Genomic DNA, 25,160 nt, shown 5'->3' on the forward strand with positions numbered 1-25,160 from the left:
TTTTACAAAAGACAGTTTTGTAGATTGTTCTACACGTTTTTCACTCGATAAGGCATGTAGACTCATCTGTTATTCTATAGATAGAAAAGCAGAATAATAGGTAGAAAAGGAATCTGTTAGCTTTTCTGTCAGCTGTATTTATCCCAGTAGTGTAAAAGCCAACATGGTCTTGTTTGAATTCTGCAGCACAAATTCTGCTTCGGTCAGTGAGTTTTATTGGCATATTTATGGAGATATGTTCTCTCAAGAAAAGGGCTATAGTTTCTGTTTCATACAGTTCTATATTTATTTTCTGTTTATTTCATATTATTTAGTTTCAATAACATAATTTCATTTACTTTGCAAGCAGTAAATATATTTGAATAAATAAGTGAAAAATAAATCTTTTCCATAAAATATTATTAGTTTCTGGTATTTCATAAAATGTGAGAGTGCTGGTGAATTGAAGGGAAAGTCACTATTTTTGACATTACTTTCATTTCATCCTATATGTACCAGTACCTAGTCTAGTATCATCTTTGGATTTCTTGACGTTACCAAAGTTTAGTTTTGCACTATTGCTTCCAACCTGGTACTGGATAACCAACCATAGACATTATGCAACTGGCTTACCCTGGAAGTCAATCAGAGAATATGACCCTCTGTTGATTGGATTTAGGATAATAGTGCAGGCAGGGGTTACCAATAACTAATTATGTTTATCAGAGTTACACCTCACTGATCAAATCATTACTGGTATGTACAATGACTAGAAACACATTAACTTTTGTTGACTTCCATGGCAAGTCCTCTTGCATTCTCCTCAGTATGCTTTCACTGGTATTAGGTTGTGAACTAAAATGCAAAATGCTAGATCTGTTTGACAACATAAAAAAGACTCAGGACACACTTGATTAATGTGTGACACACTGTCCGCAAATATGATTTTGTTCTCAAGTTTTGCAAGTTTTGCCATTTTCATCAGTGCCAAAACTATCTGTGCCAATAACCCAGGGTCTTCAACTATTAATATAGCATACATGCAATTAGTAGAAAACAAAAACTGTACTGATTCATCAATTATTCCAAAATAATAAATGAATGTGACAAGTCAAGCACTGTATCTTCTTACATGTAAAATGCATGTGCTGAAAGCTAGCAACACTGGGCCATACTGGCTGTTCTGATAGTGAAATTGTCCTCTGACCTTAATTTTTTCAACTTTTTCCAATTCTAATCAACAAATTCAACTTCCCATTGAGATTGTGGTAATCTCAAACACCCTGTGTCAAAACTCCCCCTCCCCCTGTTTGCTGCCTCCTCTAAGTGAGACATCCCAACTGGTCTGTGTCTTGCTCATCTTCTATTTTTCTCTCAAACAAGTGGTTCTGGAAAACAAAAGAGAAGCTGTCATGAGTTATAAAATATTTTAATTTTGATGATATATGTCAAGTTCAGCTGTAGATTGTTGTGAAGTTACTGAGTACAAATTTGATTAGTTTCTGCTAACAAGACAGTTACATCACAACAGCTAGCTATGGTTACCTGTACTTTAATTTAAAATTTGGAACCTCTAGAAAAATACAGGAGCAGAGAGAGTAAAAGAGAAAATGTCAAAGACTATGACAGGCTATGGAGATCTGAACCTTCATACAGTACATCATGAAAAGATATTCATTTAATTTTGATTTAAAAGTCGACAAGTTTGACTGTTTCGAATAGATGGGCAATGGAATTCCAAATATTCACAGCATTAATAAAGCTGATGATCTCTGACCTGTAGCTATTCTTAACATTGGTGGATGAAGGTTACCATCATTAGCACAATGATACATGTATTTTCTCTAATATAGTGTTCACTGCCTTTTAACGGCTCTCTAATTCTCTGCTAAATAGTAAAGCTCACACAAACATGCACATGATGCACAACAAATAGCAAGCACATTGATATTTGGAGACTTTTTTCAATAATCTTTATCTTGAATGAAAAATGACATATTTTAAATCATCTTAATGTATATGCAGGACACAATCTGACTCTGCATTATACATTCAAGTGTCTATGCACAGTTCATTGCATCTCAGAGATGCTCAGACTGTAATAATTACTTCAGCACTAAAACTCGAAGTAGGTGTATGGCTGTAGCTGTAAACTTCCAACACATTTGAGCTGTACAGTGTACAAGAGACTACATGCATCGCTTTTCTGCTATGCAGTGTGTAAGAGAGTTCTTGCAGTGCTTCAGAGCATTGGTAGCTCCATGTGCAGAGGCAATGCATGTGTAGTCTATATCCTACGCCCACTAAGCGATTTTGTGTTGAAGTAATCTTTGTAGTTTGAGCTTCTGCTATGTAATGAACTATGTGCATAGACACTTGAAACACTGCTGCATACTCTGATGTTTTTATTTTTCCCAAATAATGCTTCTCAATGGTAGAATCGACCAAAATATGTACTCACCAGAGCTTTCAGTGCAGGCTGTCATGGCGGCTGCCATCTTGAAAATACCCACAATGCAACATGTTTTTTGCTCATGTAGGGCGTTTTCATGCTCAGCCCAAGGGGTTTTTTTCTCATGTAGGGCGTTTTCACGCTCAGCCTAATGTATTTTTTGCTCATGTAGGGTGTTCACATGCTCGGCTTAGCTCTCTATGGGAGCCCTGACATTTATCCAACCACCATGAACTTCTGACGACAAATATACAATGTCTTTTGTTTATTTGAAAATAATGTACACCCTGTAAAAATATTTTGGCATTCAGTATTTCCTCATTAAATGTCTTCAGTTTGAAATATATAGGCCTGCACGTGCCATATTGCATGTTTTTGAATGGTCTTGACATATTGTACAATAAATTTGCCTATCAACAGTAGGATGCACATGTATATTTTCACAGATTACTGTGTTATTTCCACACACGCAAAACTACAGAGCGAACGATCAAGTCGTTATTGGTTGTTTTGTATCCTGACTTTAAACACCTCGTACTTCAAGTTAGGTGTTAGCATGGGATGGGAATGCACACGGGCGTGCTGTGAGCTTGGTAGTTTTAATAATGTAGAGTTTATACTGTGAGTTTATGCTACGTCCGACCTTCTCATAGGTAGACTATCCTCATAGGATAGTACAGTCTACGTATAAGAACGTCGGAGCGTAGCGTAAGGGATCCGTCATTATTTACGGCCTGGGGGGGGGGTCTGAGGAATTACTTTAGAAACTCCAAAATTTTGAGACCCCCCCCCTGCCAACCATGACGTGTTTGAGTAACCCCCCTCTCTGCTACATAATTTTGAGCTCCCCAAAAGGGAAAGTTAAGTATGTATACAGTAAAATGGATTGCTGCTGCGACAGGCCCTGTACAGACCCTGATTAAACCCTGTGGTACAGGTCTGTGTTGGAAAGAGGTTCCATTGCTGTGACAGGGGCTGATGTACTGGTCTGTAGCCAGTGCTCTGATGACATGCAGTGTTTTCCGTAGGTTTTTTTAACAAGGGGGGGGGGGAAGATGTGGTGCGAAAGCACACGCGGGGGGAGGCCGTTTGAGCTTTTGAAAAATAGAGATTAAAATGGTGGTATTTGGTGGCACTTGGGGAGTATTTTTCTCAGATTTTTTTCGTATAAAAACTAAAAGGAACAGAAATCTGAGACAGTATTCCAAAACTTATATTCCAGTTCACTGATTTCAATGAAGATTACATTTTTTGAAAACGAAAAAATAGCGACAGACATACATTTATTCACATTTATTATTTATTATTATTTTCCTGCAATAAAAGATGGGTTTGTTGTCAAGGCATTCCACTGGTTTTAAACTTTATAGAATCAGAATTAGCTTGCTTTACACATTTTCCCCTATCGGTAACTTATACAATGTAGAATGTAGAAAGCAGATGTTTCTAATATAAGGCTTACAGTCAATATTCAATCTTTAATCAGGAAATACTGAAAAATGTACTCAGTACTAGCCTCTAACATAAGGCTTGCCACGTCGAATAGCTGATCATTTCGTCTGAATAATATATATATATATATATATATATATATAATGTGTGTGTGTGTGTGTGTGTGTGTGTGTGTGTGTACATATACCGGGCATGAACATACATATCTCAAGCATACATTTTGCTGTTCTTTACTATTATTCTTCTATTAATTCATAACTTCACTAAATGCTCGGTACACATTAACAAAATTGAGCAGCCCCCCCCCCCCCTTCTTGTTCTCCACTTTTGAGCAACCCCCCCCCCTTGTAACTTTTGATTTTTTGAGTGACCCCAGGCCATAAATAATGACGGCTCCCTAAACTCACACCTCAAACTCTACACTATGAAAACTACCCAGCTCACAGCACGCCTTTGGAATGCGCAGTGAATTTGGGGGAACTGATCTTACAGACTGCAAACCCAAACTGTCTCTTTTCAATCTCAGACGACCACAATTGTGAAAGTCATCCGTCCGAGCTTCAATAGATCATCTTGATGACGGGCCCCTGTAAATCTTCTCTGGTAAAGTGCGCCTCTTACGGCGACCGGCCCTCTTCTTTTACTTCTGATATACAAAAAGTCAACAAGCAAGCACTCTCATGAATGTTGTATTATGTCGTCAAGAAGTGATCACATTATCTTAACAGACAAATCGGACATCTACCGAAGAGCAATTAAGTTTTTGGAAAGGAATGCTATTAAATATCGTAGGTTGGTAAAAATTTTGTAAAGTTGGTGTTTTGTTTTGATTGCTTTTTTGTTTTTTTAGGGGGAGGGGGGAAGTACAAGCTCCAAAATCAGCCATGAACTCAAATCATACTGAAGATCATGCATTGTATGTGTCAAAATAGAACGTCGGTATATACCTACAGTGAGCTTTGCTAGAAGACCTCACTAAACCACCGGGCTGCTACTTCCGTGATTGAACTGGTTTTAATGACCGTCGTTTACCAAACATTAAAACAACAGCCACGTCATCCTTCCCTGTTCTGCCCTCTCTTTAAGCAAAGTTAAAGACATCCTTCTTCAACCGCTCTTTCGGTACGTTTTAGGTCAGTGATCAGTACAGGTTTAAACAAATTTCTCAGTCGTTTCGAAATTGAGGGACAATAACACCTTCCTGGTACGGAAAGTAAGACACCGTGACGGTTTTTCTGGTCCGTATCAAGTTCGATAAGGCATTACATGTATTTCTCGTCAGACCAATACAATGTGGAAATTCATTTTTCTCTTTCTGTTGATACGTAAACCTGTTCCTTTAGTGAAATAAACTGCACACCATTCAACTCCTTGGTTACCAAGCATCTCTTTGTAACAACAATTCAGATTTTCCCCAGTTTTCTTAATTTCTTTCAGGCAAACCACAGTCGATGGTCTTGCTGAGCATAGAAATATGGTCTATTGACCAAGACTTTGGCTCGCAGCAATTGTACAGTGAAACCACTGTCTTGCTGTCGTCAAACTCGCTGATCCAGACTAATTTACGCTGAAATTGTCAAAGACGGGAAACGGTTACATGATTGTATAACCAACTAGATAACAGTATACCGCCACAATTACTGAAAGTGTACATTTACGTCAGAAAGAAAACATATCGAGTATGATTTTAACATTCTCAAAAGCCTACACATCTATTCTGGTTCCGTTATTTGTAGGCTCGGTGCAACTCTTGCAGTGAAAATAAGGATCTCGTGGTCTTGTTTTTTAATTCTTTTTACGAAACTTTACCTTTCCCCGCAGTGAAAAAAAAACACGGGAAATTGGCTTTGTATGTTGCACCTGTAGATGACCCTTGAGGTATGGTGACAAACCGTTTGAAAAAAGTTGTCGTACTTTAGTAAAGGATAACGTGTACGTGTTCTCACGAGATAAGAGTTAGCAGGTGATTGAAAGAAGTTAAGGCAGTGGAAATCGTAGAAATGAATGACACATAACGATTTTCAAAGATTGGAATCGAACAATTATGTAACTCTAAAGTTCCCCTTTTAAAAGCTTGAGTCCTGAAAGTATTCGACCACAATGCTAAATATGCTGTAACGAGAGCAATATCAGAAAGCTCCGTAGATCAGACGGATAACAGTCGACATAGTGCAATAAAAAGTATTATCAACCCACCACTCTCGTCAACATTGTGACGATAAACGCCACTTACATTCATAGTCGCAGTATGAATTGTAAATCCAGTGTGCTTTATGTCTTTTTCACTATGCCAGTTAGATCTCTAATATCTTCTAGGTAAATATTTATATTTTAATAGCTTTATGCTTTTCTGTGTTTTTTTTCAATGAACCATCCATACAGCTCCTAGGAAATGCCCAACGGTAGGCTGGTGGCACGAAATGCGCCACCTACGACCGCTAGCTCTCTCCTCGCTTCTTCTGACATTGAAAAATCGCAAGGTTGATGAGTAAGCATCTGTCCCGAACAGAACATGTCGTCATTACTTTTTTGTCCAAAATTGACGTCATTGTATACCACCCAGAAAGCTGTGCCTATATCTTGAGAACAGTTTTTCACCGGACATACAATTCTGTAAAATATCAACAAATATATATGCTGGTCTCCCTTCACTGTCCTGATATCCTCTCCGTATTAAAGCAGAGTCAAAGACATGCTTTTTCAACCGTTCTTTCAGTACGTTTAAGGCATGATAATGTAATTGTGAACTATCCAGTCAAATGTTCAACATGTTTGGAGAATAAATTATAACATTACAGGCTGTATGCGTATGTATATCTTCATTGCTTAAATTCATCTGCACAATGAAACCTGTAACGGAAAGCAATACGTATGACGTGAAACTTCAAACAAGCAAGTTGTATTCTCAATATTCTGACTCTAGCCACCTCGTATGTCAAATGGGGTACTGGATTTGGTTGAGTTCTGAAGGCCAATGCAGGGCAACTTTCTTACAATCTGTACTCCCAAACTGTATCTCTTTAAGGGACCGTATCAGATTGTCGCAGAAGTTCAAGAAACGAAATTCCTTCGTTTAGATCAAAACCCCCTCCCCCTAAACGAAACTTCAAAAGTGCGAAATGTTCATGTCTGCCTGAGAGTACAATGTTGCATTTTGCTATAGCTACTAAAGACGTATTCCCCTTGCCACATTACAATTAAAGTAATCGATCAGATTTGAGTACTAATAGGGCATTTTACCGCATAAAAGTTTCATTTTATTTTACTTTCCCTTTTTGCATCTCTTGTGCTGTTCTTTGTCTTTGTGAACACGCAATTTGTACTTGGTAGGGGCGGTAAATAAGCGAGAAACTTTGACAAGGGGGCCCAGGCATGTTCAATCATATTAAAACGACTATGATCAGGTGCATAACAAGTGAGAATAAAGACATCTAATTGTTAGAGCAGACGTTTATAGATAGCACATTTTAAAAAAATGATACTTTTTGTCTTTGTATAATTTGATTAATGAAAGGTTTAGGATACAATGTTACTATCGGTAAATTGTGTTTGGGGCACAAACGAGATGGAAACAGTTACAAATTTGTTGGCATGAGTGTGCAGTTTTTCTTTAATTAAAATAAACACACGAAAACTTGTGATCACAAAATAAAAGTGCGAAAGTGAAGTTAACTAATGAATGGAAGTCAAAGCCCTCCCCCCTAAACGAATGGATTTCGCTTTTGAACTTCTGCGACAATCTGAGACGGTCCCTAATCTCAGACAACAACGAGGCGTCGTAGTCATCTGACCTTTAATGAACCATCAGAAAACCTCTACGAAATACCCAGCGACACTTGAGGGACGAAACTGCGCCACCTACGACAGCTGGCTCCCCCCTCTTCTGACATTGTAAACATTGGTAAACTTTGTTTGATGAGCAAGCATCTGTCCCGAACAGAACATGTCGCCATTACCTTTTTGTCCAAAAGTGACGTCATTGTATACCTCCTAGAAAGCTCTGCCTATCTTGAGAAAAGTTGTTCACCACACATAAAAGCCTGTAAAATATCAACAAATGTACACTGAAGTCTCCCTTCACTGTCCGGATGTCCTCTCTGTAAGCAAAGTCGAATACACGCCTTTTTAACCGTTCGTTCAGTATGTTTCAAGGTCTGATAATGTAAAACTGTGAATTGTCTGCTCAAACGTTAAAAGTGTTGGGAGAATAAATGGCAGTAAATATTTTTCTTGAATTATTTTGGGCTTTGCTCTGAAAATTAGGCACAGTGTCACATTTCTGTGAGGCCAATATGCAGTACTTCAGCTTTCTATGTCAATTCTGAGACTAACAGAAGAATATAAATACGAAATATACCAGAGGTCAAACTACAAAAGGATGGAGTCTAACTAATAAGAATGTCAGCCTACATGATTTGACGCTAGTCAACGGCAGCGGACAATTTTGACCCTCAGCTATAATTCCCGGGTGTCGCTATGAAAAGGGCCCAAGTGCGTGAGAGTCTTTATTTTAGGACTGCGCGCAACATTTGGAGAGAATAGCTACACATGGCGAAAATTAAGAAGGGCCAAATTGGTGGATTTGATGGCAAGCTCACCAACCATCAGTTAATCGGTGAAGATATAGCGATTTAAATAGTAGGGGCGAGTAAACACACAAAGTTTTCAAAGCCATATTGGAGGACTGGCTGCGTAAACTGGCCGCCTTCCCTATTTATATACTTCTATGTATATTGACGCTTTTGTTTTACACGTAATTCATATAGTACCACATTCAGTGATTTTATCAAGAGCTGCTCGATTAAAGCTCAACCTTGATGAAATACTAGCAAGTTTCATTGATATCAAAGATATAGCGATTTAAATAGTAGGGGCGAGTAACACACAAAGTTTTCAAAGCCATATTGGAGGACTGGCTGCGTAAACTGGCCGCCTTCCCTATTTATATACTTCTATGTATATTTGACGCTTTTGTTTTACACGTAATTCATATAGTACCACATTCAGTGATTTTATCAAGAGCTGCTCGATTAAAGCTCAACCTTGATGAAATACTAGCAAGTTTCATTGATATCGGCTTTTATTATTTTAAGCGAAAATAACATATTTCTAGACTATTTACTGCTAGTTCTTCTGTAGTTTGCCTAAAATTGTGTTTCTGTACAGGTTACAACAGGGTAGCTTTGGAAACGCAGCTATGTGTGGCGGGATAGACGCGGCGGGGTGACCTTTTGATAACCCGCAAAGACCCAGCTTCGCCGCCACGGATAGCTTGGTTTCCACAGCTACAACCGGGGCTGTGTTTGGCACTGTTTGAGACTAGTTGATGTGAATACAGAGTGTAATTTGACTCGAGTGTACCACAGTCACCTGTTATCTACAAATCCGCTTTGCGCCTACGCGCGTAAGCGCACAGTGGAATTTTAGAAAACAGGTGACTGTGAGTGTGGAAGAAATGTTCTGTCATTGGGAATGTATGCGCCTGATGGTATGCAGAACTACATATTGACAATGGTATATGCCAGGAGATATATTAAATGCAAACAGCTTAGAAATATTCCAGGTCACCTGTTACCTGAGAAGCAGCCACTGATGTATACCCAACTTGAGGGACTAGCAACATACATCAAAAAGCCAACGTACCTCAAAACTAAACAGAAACATATGCTCAAAAAGGACATTTGAAACAGTGCATTCCGGTGCTTAAATAATATGAATGGTGTGCTCAACATGTACAACATGTAAACAGCTCATTTAACACTTGACTCCAGAGTCAAAGTTGAACAAATCCTTGAAGCTTGTACATAACAATAAACCGTCACACATTTGTTCGATGTTTTATGTCGTCAGATCTTCTGTGTTGAATTTCTAAAATCAGCAAAACAAGGAAAAAAGGAAAACAAAATTCGAATCACAGTGTCAGTTTTGTGAGAGATCTAGGATGAGAGACAAATCTTTATTTGGCCTAAAGGCTACCAGCACACAGTAACTTGACATTTCGCCTCAGACCTCCCGAAAATTCAAAAGGGGAACCAACGTTCACAATTATAATAACACTTGGTTACCGTTGACAGCTGGCAGTATTGTCGGCGTTATCGACTAAGGTTTGCCGATAAAGGTGACATTTGGTTTATAGTCTCCATCAATCAAAATGATAGTTTAGAATCGCTGCTGTGAATTTAAATTCAGTCATGTAGCACGGTAAATAAAGTCAAGCTTTTAGATCCGCACTGAACATGTTCGCACTTGAAAGTGGGCTGAATGTTATCGGCAGCCTAACCTGCTCATGAGTTGCTCAGTTATTTAAAAGTAAAGTTGCGTTTTTGTGACTTGGTAATTTTATTACCTTGAATGATGTGGATAAATTGTTTTGTTGTGACGTCGTATTAAAACAGCGTATTTTGTGATTGAAGTCTCGCTAGCTTCCCATTCCTAGACAATGCATATGTTGTCGGAAACTATCATCTTATCGATAAAAGTGTATCAGTATCAGTATCAGATCGGAAACTATTAGATAGATCGACATAAGTGCTGGCTATAAAAGCGACATTTCACAGGAGTCTCGCCCAAAAGAAATGGTGGGCACAGATTTGAATCGCCTGTGGACTTATTCTCTGTCGTATACACAGTAAATAAACGTTAATACATATCTATCATTCTTTGTATATATATCATTGTAACTCAGGTCTCGTTAGCTTCCCATTTTAATATATAATAAACAGCGTTGTTGGCAGCTGTACCTGCCGATAAAGGTGCCGCCGATAAAGGTGACATTTGTATCGATCGGTTTGCAGTGCTATTTTTCATACCAAATAAGAAAAATTTTAATCAGTTGCTCCATCGCTTGACTGTCTCATATCAACTGTACAACGCAAATTTTGTGTTGCTACTCACAGAAAGTCTTTGTCTCAGACTATTAATTTGCCTTCTCTTAAGGATATCAAAGTTACAAATTCTATGGGTTACAACAAAGAGCTTGCACTATGGACAGCAGAAACCACTTGGGAGATTTGAATTGCACTTGTTAATTATTTTCCATCATATAGTAGGGTAAATAGTAATACTGTTACAAAGCAACAGTTTTTGTGATTGAAGTCTTGCTAGCTTCCGTTTTCTCCTGTAACTCTGACTGTTGGTCACCACTAACGGCAGGCAACGTTGATCAACTTGTTGACAGCCTTGATAGTTTTGAAGTGGTATTTGCTACACCAAATACAAAGGGAAGCCGGCATATCCCTGTAACATCTGAACGTTGGAGGTCCTGTATGTGCACACTGCTAGCTCAGCCCTGTGCAGCCACAGACACTGTACCAGACTAAACATATCAAACATTTGTCTGCTACAGCAATGGTGAAAATGTATCTGTGCCATGACTGCATTTCATACCAATATATGTTTCTGACCTTATGTTATTGCAGCTATGTATCAGGGGTGTGAACGATATTACCAATGCATTAGCTTTCACATGTTACTCTACCCTATGGAGTAACGGTGGTTTCCAAGTAAAACAGGTACAAGCTATTTTTCCCTCAACCCTGTACAAGTTCCGTTTGCAGCAATCATGGAGTCTTTTTTACCTGATGCAGTAAAGTAACAGACGTTGCTCTCAATGTGCCTGTAACTGTCATTTGTAGAGCTATATGTGGAAGAGGTTTTCACAGACCTGTACCAGGGATATGTTGCCACAGGTACCAGAGATGTGTACGACTGTGTGTGTTGGTCCCTTTTAACTTGAGGTCAAAGATTCCCATGAGATTGGTAAATAATAAAATAATACACTATGGCTGTTTTTTAGAAGTCATCGCAATGGAAGCTTCAATTATTGGAACTTTTGTTAACATTTCGTGAATCTTAGGACTGATTACTATTGATTAAATACCATTGAATTGTCTTATTTTGCCTTTTTCAATTTTTTTTTTCACGCATTAAAATGTCATTTCTGAACTGGTAATAAATTCATCAACTTGATAAGCTCTTAACCTTTGATTGAGTCTCTTTGAATAATGATCAAGTGCATTATGAAAAAATGCATGGTGCTTTCATTATTTGCCGAAGAGCAAGAAAAGACATTTCCTTTAAAGAATTGAACAACCATTATTCCATGGAGGGAGCGAAGCACTTCCAGGTGTTTTGATTCAGTAGAACGTTCGTAAAGATTACACCACACACATAGTACCACTCGCATACAGAGGAAGTAGCAGTCACCATTGGTATCAGTAATTTCCTAAACAACAACATATGCAGATGAGTACAAAATATTTTATTAAGACTAACATTGGTAATGCCAACGGTCGATATTTGACGTGGCGACTCCGCGCGGATCACGAGATATTGATAAAAAACATGTCATTTCCTGAGCGTATTTTTCACATCCCAAAGTTTTACGATTGTTTCTGGTTATGACCCGAAATCCCCCGAAAGTGTGTTGTTGTTCTGATTGACAATATTCTAAGGAGTCCAAAAACGTTCAAATGACGCAATTAATTTACCTCCTACTGCGATGACTTCATATGCATCATTATCAATGCCTTTACCTCTGGTAATTATTTTTTAAAACTTCTCTTTAGTTTTTGTCGTTTTCATTATTCTCAATCAGTTGTATTAAATTTTTAAACAATACCACAGATATATCAGTTTTAACGTGTAAAGGCCCATAAGCTGTAACTTTTACCTATTTTTACCTATTTTTTTGTTAATTAAAACATCTTGAAACGTCAATAAAATATGTCTAGTTCTTGCAAAATTATGTGTTTTGGTAAAAATAAGTCGTAAATTACCTCCCCCGCAGACGCACAACCGCTAAAAAGTCAGCCGCGCCAAGCGCCAGATTTCAAATTCCATGGCCTATGTTTACACGCGGCAGGGCTGTCACGTGGTAAAGATCGCAAAGAGTGATGACGTAATGATCACGCGAGACCTTCGATATTTTGCGTGAAGGAGAAAGACGTGCCTGTGAGGTCACGGACCACTTGTCAACATCAACAATGGAGAAAGGCGTAAGTAAATTACCTATATAAATACTTTTGTTGTCTTTGATGTTACGGACCGGGCGGAAGTGTGCATCCTTTGTATTGATTTTGTAACTGATTTCTTTGGCAAGCCGGGATTTTAGAAGTCTATGGCAATAAACACTTTCCAGCCGGTTTTATTTTCCTGTGTCGCGGTGCGGCACCAAACATTGTCCGTGTATCATCACCAGCTATCGTGAATTACGTTTCCATCTTTATTTGGGGGGGATTCATCTAAATTGTCAAAATCGTAAAATTGTTTGGAATACCATGCTCTTTGAGCGAGTTCTTTTTGTCGTTTTTCTTTGGCTGTTGTTACTGAACATGTAGAACATTAGAGCTCCGAACCCGGTGAGTAACGGTACTGTACTAACTGTAGTGTCTGTAAGACTGTATGCGTGGACCCGGGAGCGCAGTCTATGTGGAAACACATGCTATTCGATAGCTTTCGAGCGATGGTGTTTGCCTAGACTATTAATCTCATAAAATACACATTTAATCCGCATAATTGCTGCTCTCGATGATCGACGACAGTTGAAAGTTCATAGAGTGACCGTGATGTCGGCACAGCAGCCTGAGCACGCCTGTACATACATCGAGATCGCGAAGGCGCATACAGATGGATTCGTCTTTGACACAGGGTAGGGGCCGGGCACGGAGGAAGGTCTATGTGTATGGTAGGGGTTAGAATGAAAATGAATAAGGGCTGATGTATTACATGCGAATCAAAGCACTGGTATTGTTTTTAGGACTGGCATTGTTCACTTTGAAAATAAAAGAGTTCGATTTGCATTACATCGTGAGAGAAAAATACTGTCGAAAACTGTCACCTTTTATCATGTTATTTCACTTGTCTCAGATATTTTTTTCAATACTGTACATGGAACAATATGCCCCAGTTCATGACTTGTAATCCAGATGGTGGTTGGAAAATAATGTTGATATTGGATTTCCTTGTTATGACATGGTGATCTATTGTCTTTTGTGCTAGGGCAGTAAGTTCAAATAATACATTTGAAGGGCAGAAAATGGCTGGAAATGCACAATCCCGCAGTCGACTCAGTGTTTTGTTGAAGATTTTGTTCTCTGGCACGGTGGATTTTTGAAACCAGCGACTGTTAAACTGAATAAATGCTGTTTCTGTATTTAAAAAAAAATATTTTTGCCAAAAGTACAACCGTAATGTTTTTCGGGGGGAGGGGGGTAGCGGGTGTGTTTTTGAGTCAGCTAACATTTGGACCAAACAAGTAGACAGCTGTTTCTGTAGTTTTAATAGATTATGTTTATTTATTGACCAAAATTCTACCTCATGCCATTGTTCTGTTGCTTTTTCCAGGTGGAAGCATTTTGAGCCCACAGACTTTTTCTTACGTGGAAGCAAGACACTGCTGTTGTTCATCATTTTTATACATAATGTTTTTCTTTATTTACAAAAGAGCTAAATGATGTGAACAAAGTGTATTTTTATGAATGTAAATAAAGATATAGAGACATTCTATTTTTCCCCCTTATCCTGTTAATTTGCTAGATTTTTTTACATTGATGTTATGACAGTATACACATGTTGACTGGCCATGAGGGTAACAGCATAGTGTGTATCATGAGGGACTGTGAGTTATCCCCCCAAAACAGACTGTTTCCCGAGGCCAAAGGCCCAGGGAAACATTTTGTTTTTGTTTTTTGGGTTTTGTGGGGGGGGGGGGGGGGGGGGTGACTCAGAGTCCTGATGGGTTAAAGAATTTTGCTGTTACCCAAAAGCCAGTCAATATGTGTTTTGCAACACACCTAGCATTCCAAATGAAGCAAAATTGACTGATATAAATCAGAGTGTGTGACTTTGTGGAAAAACGTGAATGCTACAGACTCCAGGCTGTGATTTTCATATTTTACTGGAAAAATGGCAAATATACTTACAGTGCAACCAAAGACTAAACAAAGCATTTGTTGAACATGTTACCTTGGTGGCACTGAAGGTAAGTGGCCTAAAAAGAATGTCAAGGACACTGTGCTCTCACTGTGATTAGCTATAACACAAAACACAAACGTGTTCATCCCAAGTACCCCCCACCGGTCTTCACCAAATATCACAGTAATAGGTACCTCATGCATTTTTCAAGCATCAACACATATATACACTGGACAGATGGATACCTTTTGCATATGCTCCTCTGTCATACATCCACATATCAAGGTAAGTTCAAAATATAGTCAATGACTCCGTCCACTTCCATACAGTGACAACATATTTACACGCAAGTTGAAAAATGCGAAAATGGCCCTTGTAGCTGCTGAAATATCTTGAAGTTGATAAACATGAAGTCAAAAATCACTAAAGGACACCAGAAAATTTGGAGAAAAAACTTGACTGATGACTGTCCAAGAAAAAACAGACCTACAGCTGTAATGGTTAAACTAGAATTAGATATGCACATAATAAGTGAGATAAATACCAAGTCATCTGTACGGGGTGTACCTATTGTAAATGTTCAGACATTGATTGAAGGACGTGAAAGGTCATATGAAGGTTACCCAAAATCTGGTTTGAAAGTTTTGGTCCCATACTGGTCATTATTTTCAAACAGAAAGTAGCTCTGTAGTGCTATTGGGTAGCTTGGAATTAGGCATGCCCATATTTACTGAGATACACAGGTCAAGGGTTACCCAAAATTTCGGCAATAACTTTTGGTCCTATATTATTCCATGTCAAATAAAACCAGATCCCTGACACGATTATGTAGCCTGAAATATTAAAGGTACCTGGATGTGAATAATGTCAAGGGTCATACTGAAATTACGGGATAAATTTTAGTCCTTTACTGTGCCATGTCCAAGGGAAAACATGACCTCCAGCACTTCATTTGCCTAGAATTAGGCATGTGCATATTTTAAAGCTCAATAAGCTTTATCTTTTGGCTATTTTTTTAGAACTTTTTTTTTGTGGTTTCCTTACACTTTTCTGCATTGAATCTCAAAAACTGTAATTTAATGCCAAATATTTAGCATACCAACACAACCTATATATAAGTATAATCTACATTGTTATTGTTCAAAATTGTACTCAAGTCCGGACTATAATTCATTTGTAAACAATACACAATGATTACTACACACATACAATCTGTGCTGACTAAAAGAATACTCAAAATTTCAGCATGACAGATTACAGTCAGACACAGTAGTTGATATACAGAAGCAGAATACTGAAAACTTGCCACAAGTTACAGCTTAAATGAGCTGCATAGGTAAGGGATCACCCCAAAATTTGGAAATTAATTTTGGCCCCATAGTGGTCCATATCCAAAAGAAAGTTGATTGCTTACTCTGCGGGTAAATGCAAAATGAGAATATGGTGTCTCTCCTGCACCATGGAGGTAGTAGGAGCTCCATGCCTGCACTAAGGTACTGGCTGTGGGTCAAAGGTCATAAAAAATAATGGAAGAATCACTGAAAATAGACAATTGCAGATATCAGCACAAAATGACCAATTTACATAGAGGCTACCTAAAGTAACCACAAAGTAAAGATCAACTCAATCTGGCCAACAGTTCCCAAGTTCATGATTTTTACCACTTCTGCCTGTTTTCCCTCATTTGATATGGACGGATGGATGGACATATATACATACAGTGATGGACATTTTTTCAGCCTATAGTATAAGAATAGCTTCCTTTGCTATACATGTGGCTAGTATGGAAGCTAACACTTCAGGAAAACCTCAGGAAAGCCTGAAAGTCCTACTCTATCCAAAAAACATGAAATGTAAATATTCTTAAGTGTTCCCTGATTGTGCCATAAGAAAACTGGATTAGTAGAATCCATATTATGTCAATGTGGTAGTGTTGCACATATTTGCCTCGTTAGTACTGCTCATGCAAGAAGTTGAAAATTTGTCATTCATAAAGCTACCTCATACCATGTCAAAACATTGTGTAAATTCACTGCACATGAGTATGTCACATACATGGGAAAAGTTGCCATCTTTGAAATTAGCACTACAGCTGTAACTCTCATAATACATGTATTTCCTTTACTTTTGTCTGTGTGTCAACTACATTTCTTGTTCTACTCCCTCATGCATAGTGAAATGCATACAGTTATGGTTGTAATGTTGTAATACACATTCTCATTATTGAAGACTGACATCCAGATTGAAATTCAATATTCAACAAGAACACTGCTTGCTACATAATATACACAGATTGTTGACACACTGACTACTGAGTATTTAAACATGCTTGAAGAAGTAGAACAAGAAACTGTAGTTGATTGACACAATAGCAAGACACTGCCAATGACCTAGTGATGACAATGAGAGTACTGGTACCTGAATGTGTACATAAAAGTTACAGTTCACTGTCTTTGACCCAACTGTGGACAGAACTCTGTCTAAGCATACGTGAGTAATGGCTGTTGATGAACACAAATGAAAACAGATGAAGATATGTGTCCCCTTGCCCCAACACTTCATCTGCATAGACTTAGATAACCCCTGGCAAACCAGTTTTCTCAGTCCCTTTATTTCTGATCTAACTTGGAGTTTTGACATTTTTGTTCTACACACTATACTTGGCAATAGCCCCTCTATGTTCTTTGTGATTTCTGTTCCTGAACAATGGAAGCAGTAGGTGGTGGTGGTATTGCTGCCAGATGTGAGGATATTCTCCTTGGATCCTGTAGCTCCATCTTTCTTTGCATACCCTGATGATCTTGCAGCCTCTTGCAGGATTATCTTCTTTACGTCTCTGATGTAAGAGTATGGTTTGTCAACCTTTACTGGTGTTGCAGACCATCTCCCACTCTTCTTGTTGAAGTGTCTGTGATACCTACAACATTGATAAATAATTTATTGATGAAACTATAAAGAATATTTATGATTTTGGCTCTATCAAACAGGTTCAGCGAAACTTTATCTCTTGTATTATTAAAATAATATCAGTGTGGAAATTATTTTTCCACCGTGAAGAGTTTACTTGATAAACGGGGTAGGGTTGGCAAGGCTGACTATTTCACATGTGACTGGTATTTTGGTTGCCCATGAAAACAATCACATTTGTGGAAACATTTACAAAGTTGCTCATTATTGAAGCAATCCAATTCATTTTAACAAGTTTACATCTGTAACCCATTAATTTCATACTGTAGTTTATTTTGCAAAAAGCATAATTACTGGTACTTTTCAATAGAAACAATTTTAGCACAGGTACTGTTGATTCATTGACCTTCTCTTGGCTGCATTTACATACATGTTGTTTTGCACTTGATGTCAGGATAGAAAGGCTGTAAGGTGTATCTGAATTGTTCAAACAACGGAAGACTATGATCCTGTCTAATTTTACAATAAAACTCACATCATTTCACCATTTCTTGTCTTTCTCACTTCTCTGTTGTGGTGTACATTGTGGTCAAGAGCAGCCAACCTATTTCCAACTCTATATACTGGTGGTTTGTAAGCAAACCTCTTTGCAGCATACATTAGAACATTTTGTTGAAATTCTCACGTTCAGCTGTGTGCCTGGAAAATGAAGAATGTGAAACAAAATTTGTAAACGATAACACTTGACATGTCACCCCCTCCAAAGACATACATATTGAGATAAAGACCTAGTAGTGGCATTTGTATTTCAGCTCACATCTCCATTTTTATAGATGGCAACAGATGATTTACCACTCAATTATGATATCTTGCAAGACATACATCCATTGTAATTACACTAGCAATGGTTGCCAGCCAAGCAGTACAAGTCTTTGAAATTGGAGTGGGTGCAGAGTTACAAAAATTGTAGCTTTTCTGCTGTATTTAGTGCGATGGGCCAGGCACTGTTTGTCCTGTAAACATGTCCATGAAACTGCACAGTCATGCAAGGTCTCATGGGATTCCGAAAATGGTTTATTGGAGCTGTCAGGCCACGGAAAAAAAAGAATTGGTTCTGGCCATGGCTTACATGTATTTCCAAAATTGGGGAGGTGATGTGCATTTATTTTGTATTTGCTCAGGTCAGTCAGTTGGCTTTCCAAACATGTATTCAACAGTTCACATTGATGTATTGTACATAATTCTGGAAGGTGCTGATCAGAAAGAAATTTATTTTTTTTGCTCACTAGACTGAAATACATGAGTGTCATATGTATGTTTGTACCCAATCTATGTATGTATATATGTACTAGTATTCATGGATGGACATGTGTTCTTGTATATCTGTTGGTCGATTACAAAAACTTGAGAACCACAGCACCTTCCATCTTGTGTACATGTGCAGATGAACAATGGTTTGAAGTGAACTTGTTCAAATGAACTTGATGATTTCAGAAATATGCAAATGAGTTAAAGTTCAAAATTGGTCAAATTTTTTGATCACAGAAATTGGTAAAGAGTTACCTTTAGAATAGCATTTTACTGACATACTAGCACTCCTTTTGTTATGAAACAGGCCATGCAACAAAATCTGGCAATGTACATAAATGTAGTATATTCAGATGACACTGCTGATGTCAAAGTATCTGTCATTATTTCAAAATTACCATAAATATACATGCACACTATTGTGCAGCAGCCTGATTAACACATACATTAGGTATGCCAACATTGAATTAGGGTGATTTCAAACATTTGAGGTAGGGTGGGGTGGGGGCGTTACAATGTCATGTTTTACATTATTACCTGAAATTCAGATAGTATGGAATCTTCTTCAGGAGGGTTTTGTCCAGAACAATTTTTCTCAGGGCAACATGAGCTGGGCTATCGCTTTTCAACCACTCTCTCTCTCTTTATCATCTGTAAGGGGACCATGGTTACGCTGATTCACACCCTCACAATACGGAAGTATCCATGAATGTTCACCACAAACATGGTGCAACACTCTACACCATAGTCCCTGAAAAAATGAGATACAATATGCTGCTACATTAGGTGCGTTGAATTACTTTGTAAATGTTACTGAATATTCAAGTTTACTTGACTTAGCCAGTTTTTCTGGTGTTATATGTAGTAGAAGCTACATATAACACCAGCTGTTGAGCTGTTGAGCTGTTGGGAGCTGTTGTGACAATTAAGCATCTGTCCACCATCAGTATTTCAATGACACAAATACGTTTTCTATACATATACTTGCAGTCAGTGCATAGATTCAAAGTTTGCATTACTTACATTCTCTGAATACTGTCTCTTTATGATCTGCCTTCAAATCATGTGTTACACGTTAATAATGTTTACACAAACAAATAAGATACTTACCAGAAACTCTTCATAGTTTGATGCAATTTTTACAACAGTGCCAAAAATGGTTTACAATATCCTTGCTCCACTTCAGGAGTAATCTGCACTCCTTGACTTGACCAGCCTGAAATACAAAGTTTTCAGTTCAGTCAACAACGCAATCAAGTCATGAAAATACTTTCAAATTTCTAATAAAGGTCAGCAGACATTTTGCACATGACAAATGGCTTACAAACTTGCCTTCCATGGCATGAGAAATAAACATGATATACTAGTTAGAACTGGGAAAATGTTTGTGTCAATGGCACTACATTCCAAGTTTGCACAGAATACATGTATTTGTGGAATATATTGTACCATGTTTATTTGGTCTCAGTATTGCTGTAACCAAACAAAAGCTCTAAAGTAACACACACATTAAGAAAATAGTAAAATAGAAAATTGCACATAAAACCACAAATCTTACTCAAGTACCTACAAGCCAATCATCATACAACAAGACAGTTGGCAAGTTTGATTTCTGACCTCTTTCCCATTGTTTTAGTTCTTTTCTATGTTTTTGGAGCTGGCACATCAATTAGCATGAAATTGTACCTCCAATTTATGATAATATCCAAGTCAGAGTACATACATGCATGCAATGGATGCTGACTGATCCCATAAAAGTTAGCATTAGAATTGATTGTCATAGCATACAAAAAACATAAAGGGCTACATATCAAACTATTGCTCCATGTGCCATGTACACATACAGCAAATGGGAACAAAGGCTTCACTTTACCTTTACTATTTTTTTTCCAAGGTTCTTTGCTGTGTGCCAAATATCATGTGAGTGTTTCAGATCTGAGTTTGTTCTCTCTGCATGGGAAAATGAATGTTTATCATTTTAATATTTTTCAAAACTTAGTTGTTCATGTAACAATGATTAACAACACTTGTCTATGCAAATTTGTCACTTCACCTTAGTAAATAAATTGAAAGAATCTACAAAATAAACATCATCCTCAGCATCAACTCCACCATCATCTTCAGTATCACATTCTTGAGTCACATCTAAGAAGTAACAGTTATCTGAACAAAGTAAATACATTTCTACTGTTGAATGCTATGGTCACACGTGATAAACCATGTTAGATCACCAATAGTGTTATAATTCAGTGGTACAAGTGTAACTTTGTCAACTCTCAAATTCATATGCTGCTGTATGACTGCAAACATTGCCTGAGTACAACTTCCACTTTTACGCAATACAGCACAGTACATGTATTTTCAAGATAAGAATATAAACTTACTCAAATGGGTAAATGAATGACTCTGACATCTTCTTCACACTCTTTCTCTTTTCTTCTTTCCTGTGTAAGTGGAAAATTAGAGCTTCATATATGATAACAAACATAAAAGAGCATTTTGATAGAGTTTACTATTTTGAGAGGGCTCAGAGGTTCTCATGTAAATTGTAATTTCATATACCAGTGGACAGTTACACAACAGTCACACATTGTGAATATTTGTCTGATATACACCCATTGCTCACGACCGTGCAACATTAACACAGTCAGTTTATACCTCCATGAAAAACAACATTGAACATTATTAAACATTAAAACTTACAGATCTGATTTGATCTTAATGCCTAAGCTAAGACAGAATATCATGAATACTAAGTTTGCACACACTGGATGTATCACTTTAAATGGCTCACTGGTTATGTTCTCAACAGTTATGAGAAATTATAAATAATGTTGCATACATTTTGGGTACACCACTATATCCATCTGTTGAATCACTGCCACTGTCTTCAATCGCAGACATGCCTGTCAGTGTCGTGCTGCCAACCTTAATACTGAAAGAAAACATAATTGAGTCAAATGCAATGCTGACTGCAACTATAAGAATTACTAGCTGGTATGTCTTCCACTACAGCAGCTGCACTCATTATAATATTTTGCATAGACCTACTACTGATAGAAAGTGCAACTTTTTAAAATTTACCTGCAATCCGAATCCATTGATATTTCAGACACTTCAGGGGCTGATATTTTCTGTAGAGTTTCTTTGTTTGGACCTGGGGTTGACATCATAGGTGCACTTACAGCATTAACAGTGGAGGGGGAAACGCTGACAGGTTGAACTGCATAGTACCTTGTGTGAAAAAAATGTAAAGGATAAGTCTCAATAATGCTCTGTTACCCTATCTCTTCCTACCTCCTTGTCATGTCCTATTTTTCACAGCAGTCGATGCATAAGTTTAAAATACTATGGCAGTACTTTGTGACTCATTTCAGTGCAATGAAAAGAGAAATACACGAAACTTCACATTTATACGCAAATATAACATTTACATCTGAATGTACCTGCCCCTTCCCAGCACACACGTTTGCCATACAATTATCAATCAATCAATCAATCAATCTTTATTATACTCAACTCACACTAGCAGAGAGTGTGGTATGGTACATTCCAAAATTGGACAAAGTACAAAACTGAACACTTTCGAGAGGACAACAAAGTATCCAAGTTGTACAATAAGCAAACTGTTTAACAGTGGGAAGGCTACTGGAGGGTCAGCACAAATCAGTGTTCTTCAAGAACAAGATTATCACAAGATGTACATCACGGTTCACCAGTCCCCCACTTATAAAACACTCAGAAACAGGGAAGCACTGGCTGAATGAAAATGCTTGCAAAACTGCATGGAGCCCAGCTCCATGGCTGGGGTAACGGCTCGATGAACAGGGTTAAAAAATTAAACTTGGCACTAACAAGATGTGATCTGTTTACGATGCATTCACAGGCACAGGCAGGCAGAAATGGACAATTTATATCTGAAAAAATGCAAACACAATTTGGAGACTTACCCATCACACGCATGTGCGTTTACAGGACAAGTTACAACTACTATGATTTTTATCACTGTCCAAAAAGAATCTGTACCGAGTGGCGTTCTAATTATTTGTATAAATTTCGTGGGTTGACGGTCACGATTCAAGTTTCAACCACACTCACAGTCCCTCTATCCATGACCCACAGAGGGACTGTGTTTCAACGCAAGTTACAATGAACGCGGTATATACTACACCACATCGCACGTCAATTCATAACAACGGAATCAAGACAAAGGCAGTCATAAAATCGAGGGCATTTCGTATATTTAATCACAATTTCTCAATACTGTCCGAGCATCGACTTGCAGAAAAAGAACGCATAACAGCATCAAACATCATGCCACCAAACAAAGCGACCATCATCGCTTTGGACGGTGGGGGTACTTACTGGTCGATCAGAAATCGTGCAACTTCGGCATTTGACTGCAAACTGTTGTCTTCTTTAACTGTCTTCCAGCGATCTATCTCTTCCCAGATATTTATTTTACCAGCATTCCGTCGAGTTTTAGCCCGTTTCTTAGCAGAATCACTAGGTATTCGGCGGCCGGCCCGCTGGACGCTTTCGCTTTTCTGCTTCGTCGAGCGACGCCATGTTGAATGTGAGTAGAACGGTATGCGCATGCGCACATGAAGAATTACGTAGCATTTCGTGTGTCAACAGTGTTGTATTCCAGTCCGGACAAGAATGGAAATTGGCGATATAAAAACGCTCGTTGTTGGCCTATAGTATGCGTTGCGATCCCAACTAATGTGTGACTCTGCGTTATTTGGTTGGACAATTAACATAAGTAAGTCATCATTGAAAACAAAAATAGGAAAAAAAAATGTCAAAAGTTACAGCTTATGGAACTTTAAATATTAGTTGCCTCTGATGACTACATTTTGTCGTCTGCCACACAGTTACGCGTGGTTCGATGCATAGCGGCCGCCGCGTGTGGTATGCGCGCATACCACGCGGCGGCCACTATGCATACTATGTATCAACCGCACCTATCTGTGCTAGCCACCTATGAGAATTCTGGTGGAATCAGCAAACTTTGTTTTTCGTTTTTTTTGCCGAGTCAGTAGGACTCGGCTTTCTCCCATGGGACATGACCTCTCACCGACGCGAGTGGTACTGCTGTGGCATACAGCAGCGTCAGCGTAGACTCGTACTCCATAGCTTAGTTGACAATGACCCCAGTGCCGAACATTCTATGTTCGGAAGCTGAATTCAGGTGGACCACCGGAATTCAAACTTAACTTTTTTGAGGACATGTTTTTATAGATATCTCGCGATTGCGCGCAGTGGCCATGTCAAATATCGACCGTTGGCATTAAAAAATGTGTTTTAAAAATGTTACCAAGTGGGAGTGCCTCTTTAAGTTACACACTCGTTTTTATGAATAATTTGTAATATCGCAACATTCAGCTATAGGGCACCTAACACTTTTGAGAAATTTGAAAAATATAAAGATCCAATTATTCCAAATTAGTTCCAATCATGTTTATTATAAATTAAAGGGGTTGTTACAATTTATGAAATCAAGGGAAAGAGATAGAGGAGGAGTCTTATAAAATTAATTTGTCTTTTATATTTTGAGAAATGGAAGTCCTTATTATAAGCCTCAGGGAGATGGGTAAATAGCTGATGCTTTAAAGGGACGGTGCCATTTTCTTGTCAAATTATTTTAGTTATTTCTGAGAATTAAAAGTCCTTAAAGTCTTGGGGTTAGCTGTCATTGCATCAGAAACTGACAGTTTTGGTCTATAATAATTTCGTCAATCAAATGTTGGGGATGGGGTATCTGATGGAGAACATGAAGGGAGGTCAGTATCTCTCAACGGAGATGAATGATTGATTTGCAAGACTTCATGCATGATAGCTTGTCTGCTCTCTTCTGTAAGATCATATACCGGTAATTATGCTGCACTCGATAATTCTTAAATTGAAAATAAAAATTATCCTCTTCATCTTTAACCCTTTCACCCCCAGGTCCCTGTATACAGGTCCAACTTTACCAGAGAAAACAATGGATTTGGGACACCCAACCATGGTGGTGAAAGGGTTAAAATCCTTTCTTGAAACTTCCTCTGTAGAAGTAAAAATATTTGCAGGAGAATTACTATCAGAAAATCAGGTAAAGAGTGATGGTGGACCTTCTTATTGTGTGAAGCAAATAAAGTCATCA

General features: G+C 38.1%; 1 protein-coding gene and 1 long non-coding RNA gene across 4 annotated transcripts; one reads left to right on the forward strand and one right to left on the reverse strand.

Annotated features, from left to right (window-relative positions):
- Nucleotides 1–12,546: 12,546 nt before the first annotated feature.
- On the forward strand, nt 12,547–14,773 carry LOC139121601 (uncharacterized). Its single transcript, XR_011549322.1, has 2 exons — nt 12,547–12,879; nt 14,228–14,773. It is a non-coding gene; the product is annotated as an uncharacterized lncRNA (long non-coding RNA).
- On the reverse strand, nt 14,589–23,786 carry LOC139121600 (uncharacterized). Of its 3 annotated transcripts, none has more exons than XM_070686646.1 (9): nt 23,378–23,778; nt 22,097–22,246; nt 21,855–21,947; nt 21,397–21,460; nt 20,886–20,962; nt 20,123–20,228; nt 19,550–19,763; nt 18,240–18,403; nt 14,589–17,714 (listed from the first exon to the last, which is right to left on the reverse strand). In XM_070686646.1, the coding sequence occupies exons 1-4, from the start codon at nt 23,608–23,610 to the stop codon at nt 21,397–21,399; spliced, it is 540 nt and encodes a 179-aa protein (XP_070542747.1). In that variant the 5' UTR covers nt 23,611–23,778; the 3' UTR covers nt 14,589–17,714; nt 18,240–18,403; nt 19,550–19,763; nt 20,123–20,228; nt 20,886–20,962. The 3 variants fall into 3 exon arrangements, with proteins under 3 accessions (XP_070542747.1, XP_070542745.1, XP_070542748.1); XM_070686644.1 differs by having other exon boundaries at nt 21,397–21,456; nt 23,378–23,770; XM_070686647.1 differs by lacking the exon at nt 21,855–21,947 and having other exon boundaries at nt 21,397–21,456; nt 23,378–23,786.
- Nucleotides 23,787–25,160: the final 1,374 nt, after the last annotated feature.

Source organism: Ptychodera flava, chromosome 21, assembly GCF_041260155.1.
Source record: "Ptychodera flava strain L36383 chromosome 21, AS_Pfla_20210202, whole genome shotgun sequence".
Lineage (NCBI taxonomy): Eukaryota > Metazoa > Hemichordata > Enteropneusta > Ptychoderidae > Ptychodera > Ptychodera flava.